Source organism: Primulina eburnea, chromosome 4 (assembly GCF_022965805.1).
Source record: "Primulina eburnea isolate SZY01 chromosome 4, ASM2296580v1, whole genome shotgun sequence".
NCBI lineage: Eukaryota > Viridiplantae > Streptophyta > Magnoliopsida > Lamiales > Gesneriaceae > Primulina > Primulina eburnea.
In genome coordinates, this window is record NC_133104.1 from 6,167,324 (window position 1) to 6,180,037 (window position 12,714).

A 12,714-nucleotide genomic window follows, 5' to 3' on the forward strand; every position below is an offset into this window, starting at 1 on the left:
GCTGCTGCATTAGACTTTCCTGGATAGTATTTGATTTCATAATCAAAATTTTTAAGCAAATCAAGCCATCTTCACTGTCTCATATTCAATTCAGATTGTGAAAACAGATATTTGAAACTCTTATGATCAGAATATATCTCAAACTTCTCCCTATAAAGATAGTGTTGCCATATCTTTAATGAAAAGACAATGGCTGCCAATTCTAGGTCATGAATTGGATAACGGGTCTCATGTGGTTTAAGCTGTCTTGAGGCATCAGCAATAACATGCCCTCGTTGCATCAGAACACATCCCAACACTCTGTGAGAAGCGTCGCAATAAACCACAAAATCACCAGTACCTGACAGGATAGTCAATACTGGGGCACTGGTCAGTCTCTTCTTCAACTCCAGAAAACTGGTCTCACATTCTTCAGACCAAACAAATGGAGCATTCTTCTGAGTCAGCTGAGTAATTGGTTTAGCTATGCTCGAGAAATCTTTAATGAATCGACGGTAATATCCCGCTAAACCCATAAAACTGCGAATTTCGGGCACTTACGTCGGTCTTGGCCAAGAAATCACGGCTTCCACTTTACTGGGATCCACTGATATCCCATCTCCGGATATAATATGACCTAGAAATACTACCTGTCTTAACCAAAACTCACATTTTAACAGTTTAGCATATAATTTCTCAGCCCTTAAAATTCGCAACACAGTTCTTAAATGCTCAGCATGCTCACTGATATTCTTTGAATAAATCAAAATATCATCGATGAAAATAATCACAAAATCATCGAGATATTTCTGGAATATACGTTTCATCAATCCCATGAATAAATTCATAATGGCCATACTTGGTTCTGAATGCTGTCTTTGAGATATCAGAATCTCTGACTCTCAGCTGATGATATCCCGATCTCAAATCAATTTTGGAATATACGGAAGAACCCTGCAACTGATCGAATAAATCATCAATACGAGGCAAAGGATATTTATTCTTTATCGTTGCCTTGTTCAATTGCCGATAGTCGATGCAGAGTCTCATCGAACCGTCTTTCTATCTTACAAATAATACTGGAGCACCCCAAGGAGAAACACTCGGTCTGATGTACCCCTTGGCCAGTAAGTCTTCCAGCTGATCCTTTAATTCTTTCAATTCAACTGGTGCCATTCTGTACGGAGCTCTAGAGATCGGCACTGTACCTGGCATCAATTCAATGCTGAAGTCTATCTCTCTAACTGGAGGCAATCCCGGGATCTCATCTGGGAAGACGTCAGCAAACTCACGTACCACTGGCAGATCTGCCAATGCTGGACTCGACTTCAGTAAATCTACTGAATATACAAGGAATCCTTCTGCTCCTTTCTGTAACAATCGAGTCATAGATAATACGGATATTAAAGGAATTCTCGATCTAGAACCCTTACCGTAAAATTTCCACTCTTCAGCCATATCTGGTCTGAATCTCACTATCTTGTGGAAACAATCAACTGTCGCTCTGGTACTTGGTCAGCATATCAATATCGATAATACAGTCAAAGTCAGACAATCCAAGTACGATGCAATCTAACTCAATCTCATGCCCGTCATACTGTAGCATACAATGCTTAACAGAATTTACAGATATCAAACATGTCCCCAAAGGCGAAGAGACAGATACTACAGTAGCTAAAGATTCTACAGGCAATGCATGACTTAATGCAAATCGTTCAGAAATAAATGTGTGTGAAGCACCGGTATCAATCAGTACATAAGCAGAGTAACCACATAAAGAACAGTTACCTGCCACAACGTCATCTGGTGCTTCCTTGGCCTGCTCCTCTGTCAAAGCGAAGACTCTGGCCTGCTGTCTAGGAGGCTGGCTACCCGTCTGGCTTCCTCCTGGCCTCTGCTGTTACTGAGCTGGCGCTGGCTGGAATGTATGGACAGCAGCTGATCGTCTCTCAGTCTGTGCTGCTGATCCCGATGACTTGGCCCCCTGAGATCTTTGGGAACCTCTCTGTGGACACACTTTAGCAAAGTGTCCCGGCTGTTTACAGATGTTGCAACTACCAGTCACTCCCTGGCATTGCTCAGTTGCATGTCTTCCGCCGCAAGTCTTGCAGTAAACTCCAGTGTAGCTCTGGCTCTGTCTGGAACCACCGGAGCTGGAAGAACTAATGCCAGATTTCTTGAATTGTTTTCCCCTGGCTTTCAAAAATTCTTTCTTCCCTCCACTGCTGCTGCCACTCTCAAATCTGGGAGGTGGTTGCTGTGGTCTCGGTGCTGGAGGCACAAATGAAGCCCCTTTCTGTCTCATTAGACCGGCTTCTGCTCCCTTAGCTCTGTTCAGGGCGTCAGTAAAATTATTTGGTCGCCCTGTGTTCACCAATGTGAAAATGTTGGGGTTCAAGCCATTGATGAATTGGTCAGCAGTAGCTTCTTCGCTGTCAGCCACATGTGGAGCAAATTTCAACAAGGAGGAGAACTTGGACACGTATTCTTCTATGTTCATCGGTCCTTGCTTTAGATTGGCAAACTCCGCCCCCTTGTCCTTTCGATACGACACTGGAAAGAATCGTTGATAAAATTCAGTTCTAAATATATTCCAGGTAATATTCGTACCTCTATGCTCCATGGCTCTCTTTCTTGTAATCCACCAGTCCTTGGCAACATCGTGCAGCTGATGTCCAATCAATTTCACTCTTCTCTCATCTGTATACTCCAAGGATTCGAACAACATTTCTATATCATCAAGCCAACTCTCGCATTCCACAGCGTTCTCTGTTCCTTTCAAGGTCGGCGGATGAAATGACTGAAATCGTTTCAGTAACGTTTCCATTGGGGTCGGGGTGACATCCATTGGAGGATTTGAAGTACTTCCCTGTTCTGGTACTCGTCACGGAGACATATCTAATAATCAAATAGATTAGTAACAAATACAACAATTCTGTTTCAATCCTCCTCTGATCATCTTACTGCTGATCTAGAATCGGTGCTGATCCAATCTTAATAAAACATGTATTATATAAATCAGATAAAGCGGGAAAGAAAACATCAATCTACCCCGCTCACTAACTTCTTCTATCTCAATCTAAAGGATCTATCGCTCTGATACCACCTGTTGTGGGGACCCGGACGCTAATTATCTTTTTAATCATGATTGGGACTAATTAATCAATTATAGTAAACAGGGTCTAATTTTTTTTTTTAAATGCGGAAGGTAATGGAATCAAACTCCTACACATATCAGTATAAAATTATAAATCTGATAAAATATACAATCATACATACTCAGGTTCAACATCTACTATCAAGTGTTTAAACCCTATCTCTAGTCCAAGTCCGTAGTCTCCACACTAACTCGATCTTTCTTCACCTCTGTGACCCTGTACCTGTCCCACCTGTTGTCATGCACACATACAGACAAGACAACAGCCGGATAACTCCGGTGAGATACAAATATCCCAGTATAAACAATGTATACATGCAATCATATAAAACATATATAAAAGCATAAACAAACATCAACACATGTATCTAATCTGACTACATGAATCAATGACTCGTGATCTGATCTGATCCTATTTCTAATCTAGGGATCCCGATCTAAGTTAAACTTTGGTATGCTGTATCGAGTGTCTACAATAGACGTCGATCTACATCTAAGCTCATCGATACACCATAAGTCTAGGGTCTGAGCAGTTCTGACAAAGACTTAGACTTGGGCATGCTATATCGAGTGTCTACAATAGACGTCGATCTACATCTAAGCTCATCGATATACCACAAATCTAGGGTCTTAGCAGTTCTGTCCAAGACTCGGCGTTTCTGCCCTAGCTAGGCTGTTCTGCCCTAGACTCAAACTCTGACTCTGCTCTAAGTCAATAGATTAATATATCAATCTGATAATCTGCAAATATCAATGCAATAAAATAAAGTATGTAATTTATGGAAACTCAAGTCAAACCTAACTCGAGTTGTGCAATCCCGAATCAACATTTATTTATACCTTTCTTGTTGTCGCTCTGATACAATCAAAGTCTTGATTCAAAATCTGTCAATGTTCAATCTGGCAATGACAATATCAATACACTGTATCCATATTCTAATCAAATCACGACATCTCTGTTTTATCAAATTCTGACAGTACAATAACTGCGATATCGGTGATACCAAACCAGTATCTACTAATTCCAATAACTTATAATCAACCGCCGTACAAATCTGACATCACATCTCAGTCAATTTAACTCTGAAATTTATAACAATTCCATACCCAATTTGTTTCTTAATCTGACTTCGATTCTATGATGTATACTATGTCAAGAACACCATATATGAATCGTATCTGATTCTGGACATAGCATAATTTCAAATCTTAATAAAACGTAACAAAACTTACGTCCTGTTGTAGCTGTCGTTGCTAGGAACACGGTGCCGTACTCGGATTCAAGTTTGGACGGACGGATCGAAATATAAAGGCGTAAGGATTTTATGAGAGATTTCTCGATTTCCTTCTTCGTTTTTTTTTGAATTATGAAGGATGAAAACGTATATATGTATATCCAATTGCATGCACTGGAAACGTGGCTCGTTTTCTTACATTTCGGTCGGCGCTCGGGCGGTGGTAATATACCGCTCGGGCGCGGCCCTCTCTGCCCAAGCATTTTCAAAGTGCACCCTTGGCGCTCGGGCGGTCAAAAACTACCGTCCGGGCGCCAACTCTTCTGCCCGCGACAATTACTTGATGAACACTGGCGCTCGGGCGGTCAAAAACTACCGCTCGGGCGCCAGACTCTCTGTCCCAAAAGTTGTGCAATTTATATGCTTGGCCAATCTGGTCTCGTAATAGCCCGTCTATAATTATATCAATTCAACTTCAATAATCTTTGCTTAACATGATATAAAATCTAGGGCATTACAATCAAACACATGACCTTGACTCTGGTACCAGTTGTTGGACCGATTGTTTGTCACTTTTCAAAAAACTATATAGCTAATAGTAACGATGCAATTCAAATCTTCTAAACTGTACAACATGTCAAACGTCATATTTCGATTGCTCTACCTAACAAAAATAATTATTGCATATCAATAATTAACTCATTTCAATTATCCCCAACTCTACCGAGAAAGAGTCGAAATTTGAATCTCGAAGCTCAAGAAAACTAAGTTATAAAGCTGTTACATCTAACTCTTTATATTACCCAATGAATTCCGTGAAACCATGTACGTCCTTTCATTGGCATTAGTACAATTCAATTAATTTAATTTCCATTAAGTTAAATTTATTTCTTTCTTTTTTTCGATATTTTCTTGAGAAAATTGATCGTTTTTTGTTTTATAAAAAAAATTTTATTTGAATGGAAAAAATCATTTGATTCGTTAACTTTTAGAGATAAGAAACATAAGGAATTTTTTTTTATGATTTACTATTCATTAATCTGCACATGAAGTCAAAAATATTTAAAGATACAAGTAATATTAATTTTATTTCTAAAAACAGGGGTTAATTATATATTATTATTGTTTTTTAACTTATTATTATTATTATTATTATTATTATTATTATTATTATTATTATTATTATTATTATTATTATTATTATTATTATTATTATTATTATTATTATTATTATTATTATTATTATTATTATTATTTATAATTTCCTTATTATTATTATTATTATTATTATTTATAATTTCCATAATATATAATTAAAACCAACTCAAATAAGTTGGGATAACCTAATTTTTTAAAAATAATTTACCGAATCTACTAAGCAAGTTTTGAGAGTTTATAAACTTTCATCCTCTAAAATTATATTTCAAAACTACATGATCTAAGCGGGATGCCTATATATATATATATATATATATATATATATATATATATATATATTAAGAAAACTTTTCGACCAGCTCCTTTTCCAAATCAATATCAAATTCAACGCCTAAAAATGGATGATATTGTACTCAATAATGTTTCTATCTGTTTACATATTATGTTTGACATCATGATCCGAGAGAAGTTTTTCTCAAGTACATCAATTATATGAAGTGGGCATTTAATTTTTTAGCCACTAGACAAGTAATTATGACTAAAAATCTATGATATAGGTTTTTTCTTTTTTTCCCATTCTCAGGTTAATCATATACCACCAACCCATGCCTGTATGGGAAAGTGAAATCAATTAATGGGGCACTCAAAATTACCTCATAGTATACGTGTACGTATGTAAGCAAGATTAATGAATTGTCTTACTTGTTTTTGATGAGATAATTAATGACCAATTATGTAAAGATAAGAAAAACTGAAAGATATGAATGGCATAATTATTTTTAAATTCAATTATTATAGAGCTAGAGTTAAACGTTGGATATGTATAAACAAAGAAACCATGAAATTCACTAAATATTTGATGTCAAAGATTGCTCTAAGAGGAAAATAGCTAATATCGTCCTCTCAGTTGGGGCCAATTTGGGGTTTTGATTATTTAAACAGTCAAAGTTTGATTTTAATACGTGATAGGTAATGTCCTATTTAATTTTTGGTGATAGTCCAATTATTAATTATGTTAGTTGGACAAGTTAAATCCCAAATTGCTTGTGAAGGCCCAAGCCCACTAGGCACTCTCGAAATTCCTATAAATAGAGGATGTCTCTTATTGTGCAAGGTATGCTCTTATTTTTCCTCTGAAGCTCTTGAGTTCTCTGAGTTTTCTCTGAATTGTTTACTGACTTGAGCGTCGGAGTGCCTACGCCGGGAATTCTCCCGGCGCTTCCTGACGAGTGTTCGTGACGCAGGTGACACCCCGCAATTAACCGTGTATTGTCTACGTGGATCCGTTTACCAGCCAGGCGAGCTCTTTTACGGGTCAAGTGGACAAGTTTACTAACAGGTCAGATCTCGCTTGTGCAGTCTACGCGACTCATTTATTTTAGCTGCATCAGCTTGGCGCCGTCTGTGGGAAGGTTACTTCGTCACTCGAGGATGCACACTCGTTCGCACTCTTCTCGCGATGCTACTAGGGAGGGACTCCCGCCTCAGCCTCCTCCGCAACAAGAGATGCTCATCACCCGCGAAGCGTTGGAGGCCTTGGTGAAAGAGACAGCCACTCGCGCCGCGGCCGAAGCAGTGGCCCAGGCGCTAGCGCACCGCCAACATACTGATACCGGTGAGACAACTCTTGGAGACAATTCATCTTCTCATGACCCTGACAATACGTTAGGGAACAAGGATGGGACACACAAAGATGCTGAATCAGATGGTCGAACACATCGACCCCATAAACATAGAAAAAGTGTCACACTCCTTACTTACGCACAGGGATCGCGCACTTTGAGTGGACAAGATAGTCGCCTAGCCATCTTACCTGCTCGGCGGAGCCCTTTTACCACCGCCATATTGGCTGAGTCATTGCCAGCAGGAATGAAAATCCCCAACTTGCCAGAATATGATGGAACAGGCGACCCGCAAGAGCATCTCGACAAATTTTATGCGAAAGCTGACTTGTACGATATCAGCGATGCCGCTTACTGCAAGATCTTCCGAACTACGCTAGCTGACCGAGCGCTTGCTTGGTTCAACAAGCTCCCCTCAGGGACCATAGATAGTTTGGAGAACCTGACTCAGCGTTTCCTCCACCAATTCTCTATCAATAAGAAGTACCCAAAAACTGCAGCTTACTTGTTTACTGTAATTCAGAAAGACGGTGAGGGCCTGAGAGAGTATGTACAGCGATTTACGCAGGCTGTGCATGAAGTTCTTCATGTTAACCATGACCTGTTAGCCGGAATAGTACAGCAGAACCTCCGTCACAGGAAATTCAAGGAATCGATAGCTGAAAAACCCCCTAATTCATTGGAGGAATTGTTGGAAAGAGCTGAGAAATATATACGAATAGAGGAGGCTATCGATCCGCGGTACTTGGGGAAAAGAGGAAGGGAAGAAGAGAGATCGGAAAGGAGAGAGGAGAAGCGATCAGCTCAAAGCCCACGGCTCCAGTATACTCCTTTGAAGGCACGTCTATCAGAGATACTGGTAGTGGCAGAGTAACAGGGTTTGTTGCAACCCCCGCGTCCAATGAAGGAAAATCCTAAGCGTCAGAGATCTGACAAGTATTGTCGTTTCCACAAAGATAAAGGCCATTCTACCGAGGATTGTTTCAGCCTTCGGGCCGAGATAGAAAAGTTGATCAAGCGAGGATATTTAAATGACTACGTGGATAGGCGTCGCGGTCAGCAGCGAGACAATAGGCATCGTGACGACGATCGTCCACGTGGGCAGAGACGTGAACAAGGTGAGATGAACGAGAAAGCCAAGCATAGAGATGAGAACCTGCCCACTGGGGGCATCATATCTGTTATAACTGGAGGGCCCGTTTGTGGGGATTCAAACCATGTAAGAAAGAATCCCGCGCGCGCCGCCAGAGCAGATCACACTTCCTCGCACTTAGCTGCAATTCAGCCGATAAACGAGGTATCGATGACAGATGTTGACATGACTTTTGGGGGTGAGGATTTGGAATCCCCTCGGGGAGAGCACAACGATGCCTTAATAATTTATGCTACGATTTCTAATTTTTGGGTGAAAAAATATTGGTAGACTCAGGAAGCTCGGCAGACATCATTTTTCATGAGGCATTCCAGAAGCTGGGTCTAAGCAATGTTCAACTAGCGCAAGTGAAAACACCTCTCGTCGGTTTTGCAGGAGAAGTGGTTGAAGCAATGGGAGAAGTTATTTTACCCATTTCATTGGGATCTTAACCAAGGCGGAGCACGAAAATGGTAAAGTTTCTAGTAGTGAAAGCTCCCTCGGCCTACAACGTAATACTAGGCCGTCCAAGCCTAAACTTGTTTCGCGCCATCGCATCCACTTATCACATGAAATTGAAGTTCCCGACTTCTGACGGAGCAGGAGAAGCGGTTGGAGATAGCAGGCTTGCTAGAGAATGTCATGCTTCTATTTTGCAAGACGCGGTGGAAACTCGGAGGAGGCAAGGCCCCGGGATAGATTCCATAAAAGGGAAGAAACAAAAGCTTGAGCAAGATGCAAGTGACAATGGAGTACACCTCGTAGAGGGAGAGTCAGAGGATAGAGAAAGAATGATCGCAGCGGAGGCTCTCAAACGCATTGAAATAGTACCAGGTGACCCGAAAAGAACCCTCAAGATCGGATCCGATCTGTCAGAAGGGGTGGAGAGAACTTTAGTAGCTTTTTTGCAACGCAACGCCGATGCATTCGCCTGGCGTGACGGGCCATTACCTGGGATACCCCCTGAGTACGCGCTCCATCATCTTAATGTGAATCCACAGATGAAACCAATTAAGCAAAAAAAGAGGTCTTTTGGCCCGGAGAAAAATAAACGTATAGCCGAAGAAGTTGAAAAACTCATAAGAGCCAACTACGTCAGACCTGTGTCATACCCGGAGTGGTTGGCAAATGTGGTTCTAGTCCCAAAAAACGGTGGAAAATGGCGTATTTGCATAGATTTCACTGCTTTAACAAGGCATGCCCCAAAGATCTTTTCCCATTACCTCGAATCGATTTGTTGGTTGACTCGACCGCAGGATGCGAACTGCTTAGTTTTCTTGATGCCCACCAAGGGTACAATCAGATAAGATTGGCACCCGAGGATCAAGAAAAAGCAAGTTTCATCACCGATCGAGGGATCCATTGCTATGAGGTGATGCCCTTCGGACTTAAGAACGCTGGAGCAACATATCAACGATTAGTGAACAAGATGTTTGCAAACATGATTGGGAGAAACATGGAGGTATATATAGACGACATGCTTGTAAAAAGTGTTCAGGCAGTCAAGCATGTGGATGACCTGGAAGAATGTTTTGAAGTGCTACGAAAGTATCACATGAAGCTGAATCCGGAAAAATGTTCTTTCGGTGTACGGGGTGGCAAGTTCCTTGGATTCATGGTTTCACAAAGAGGAATAGAAGCAAACCCCGAGAAGATAAAAGCGATCTTAAGCATGAGTCCGCCACGAAGTGTGAAAGGGGTACAAGAATTAATGGGGAGAATGACTGCTTTGAATCGTTTCATTTCTAGAGCTGCAGACAAAGGTCTGCCCTTTTTCAAAATTCTAAGACAGGGAAAGGGGTTCAAGTGGTCGGAGGAACGTCAGCAGGCATTCGAAGAGTTGAAGAAGTATTTGACTACACCGCCATTTCTAACAAAGCCCCAATCATGGGACACGTTGTTGCTCTATCTGGCAACCTCGCCCGACGCGATCAGTGCTGTGCTCATGGTGAATGAGGGAAGAGAGCATAGACCCGTATATTACGTCAGTCGGATATTGCAAGGGGCAGAGCTCCGGTATACCAACATTGAGAAATTAGCGCTAGCCTTAGTAACTGCAACGAGGAAATTGCGCCCATACTTACTATGTCACCAAGTGGTCGTGCTTACCAATCACCCTCTCAAGCAAGTGCTATCTGGTCTAGAGGCATCCGGACGAATGGTCAAGTGGGCTGTTGAGCTGAGCGAATTCGGAATTGTGTTTCACCTTCGCCCAGCTATTAAAGCACAGGTACTCGCAAATTTTCTCGTGCAAATGACTACTAATGAAGCAGAGTGCTCCATCCCAACTTGGGTGGTCTATGTTGACGGATCCTCCACCGTGCATGGGAGTGGAGCCGGGGTGGTGCTAGAAAGTCCTCAAGGTGATATATTTCAGTATTCCATCAAATTGCTGTTTTCTGCATCTAACAATGAGGCCGAGTACGAAGCACTCATAGCAGGAATTAAGTTGGCCAAATCGGCCGGAGCGAGAAGTTTAGTGGTGCATAGTGATTCCCAGTTGGTCGTTAACCAGGTCAATGGAACTTATGAAGCCAAAGAGGAAAAGATGACAGACTATGTGACGCGGGTCAATGAGTTATTCGCTCTGGTAGACAGTTATGATTAAAACAAGTGCCTAGGACAAAAAATGGAGTGGCAGACCGTCTAGCTAAATTAGCTAGTTCTTGGACAAACATCGACAGTAGGAAGATCACCTTCTTGACAATCAGTAAGGGGGAAGCAGAAGAGACCACATGCAATATGTTGTGCGTAGAAGCACAAGAACCAAGTTGGAAAGACGAAATTATTACCTACCTGAAGCACAACGATCTTCCCCAAGATCCTGCCGCCGCACGAAAGTTAAGGGTAAGAGCTGCGCGATTCACAATCATAGATGGAGAGCTCTACAAACGAGGTTACAGTCAACCATTTCTGAAGTGCCTCACTCCGAGCAAGGCTGACTACGTTCTCCGCGATATCCACGAAGGGATTTGTGAAAACCACTTAGGGGGGAAAGCATTGGTCGGGAAAACCTTACGACAAGGTTACTTTTGGCTGACCGTGAAAAAGACGCATTGGAATTGGTGAAGCACTGTCGAGCTTGCCAAGAGCATGCCAATCTCTACCATCATCCCGCGACGTTGCTGCCACCACTGGAGAGTCCCCTGCCTTTTGCCCAGTGGGGAATGGACTTGGTGGGACCTTTTCCCCTAGCTACGGGACAGAGAAAATTTCTCATAGTCGCCGTAGATTACTTCACAAAGTGGGTTGAAGCAGAGGCGTTGGCAAAAATTTCGGAGAAAGAAGTTATAAGCTTCTTGTGGAAAAACATAGTGTGTAGATTCGGGATTCCCCGAGCGCTGATCTCGGATAAAGGCACCCGGTTCTCTGGAGGAAAATTAAAGGAGTGGTGTGAAGGTCTCTCTATCAGGCAGTTCTTTACATCGGTTGGAAATCCACAAGCCAATGGGCAAACAGAGGTGACTAACCGAACTATATTACAGCATCTGAAGACCCGTCTCGGCAAGGCTAAAGGCAATTGGGTGGAAGAATTGCCAAGCACCTTGTGGGCATACCGAACTACACCTCGCACGTCGACAGGGGAGTCTCCTTTCAATCTAGTACACGGTGTCGAAGCTGTAGCCCCCGTCGAGATAGGAGAGACCTCATTAAGGGTAAAAAAATACATGCAACTCGAGAACGATCAGGCCCTTCGAGCCTCTTTGGATATGATCGATGAACTGCGAGATGAAGCATCAGTCCGAGCAGAGAGATACAGAGCACGCATGGCTAGAGCTTACAATGGTCGAGTAAAACCAAGAGCCTTCCAGGTAGGCAATCTGGTCATGAGGAAAGTGGATGTATTGCACCCCGTCGGCAAACTCGACCCTAAATGGGAAGGCCCTTACAAAGTAGTGGAGATAATCAAGATAGGAACTTATCGCCTCCAACACCAAGATGGGAGAGTACTACCTCGGCCATGGAATGTAGCAAATTTGAGGTAGTTTTACCCGTAGAGGGATGCAGCTGAACAAGAATAAAAGTTTATATCCTGTTGATTAAGTTTTTGCATTTTTCTCCATGTAATTCCACCGTTGCAATTTTCAATAAAGCTGTCAATTTTCTCTTCTTTATTAGCAATTACTAGTTGTGTAATACTTCAGGCGCTAATGCTTAAATCGTCACTTATATACCCATGTAGTCGTCAAAGGTTTCCCAAAAAAAAAAAAAAAATAATAAAAAAAAGAGGTCTGGCCAACCTCACGGGATCGCCGACATGACGACACTATAAGAGGTCAACGACGACATAAGTCCCGGGATACCTCACTACCCTTAATGGGGGTTTAGGACTTCCCCTTGAGACAAAACATTGGGAGATTGATCCCCTCCCAAGTATAACATAAGCATGGCGTTAACTTAACATACAAAACTCCCGCGTAAACAAAGTCA

General features: G+C 41.9%; 2 protein-coding genes across 2 annotated transcripts; both read left to right on the forward strand.

Moving 5' to 3' along the window:
* Positions 1 to 8,052: 8,052 nt before the first annotated feature.
* Positions 8,053 to 8,735, forward strand: LOC140830025 (uncharacterized). Its single transcript, XM_073193302.1, has 2 exons — positions 8,053 to 8,482; positions 8,575 to 8,735. The coding sequence occupies exons 1-2, from the start codon at positions 8,053 to 8,055 to the stop codon at positions 8,733 to 8,735; spliced, it is 591 nt and encodes a 196-aa protein (XP_073049403.1).
* A 2,290-nt stretch (positions 8,736 to 11,025) lies between these two features.
* On the forward strand, positions 11,026 to 11,352 carry LOC140830026 (uncharacterized). The gene has a single exon (XM_073193304.1). The coding sequence runs from the start codon at positions 11,026 to 11,028 to the stop codon at positions 11,350 to 11,352; it is 327 nt and encodes a 108-aa protein (XP_073049405.1).
* The last annotated feature ends 1,362 nt before the right edge of the window (positions 11,353 to 12,714 follow it).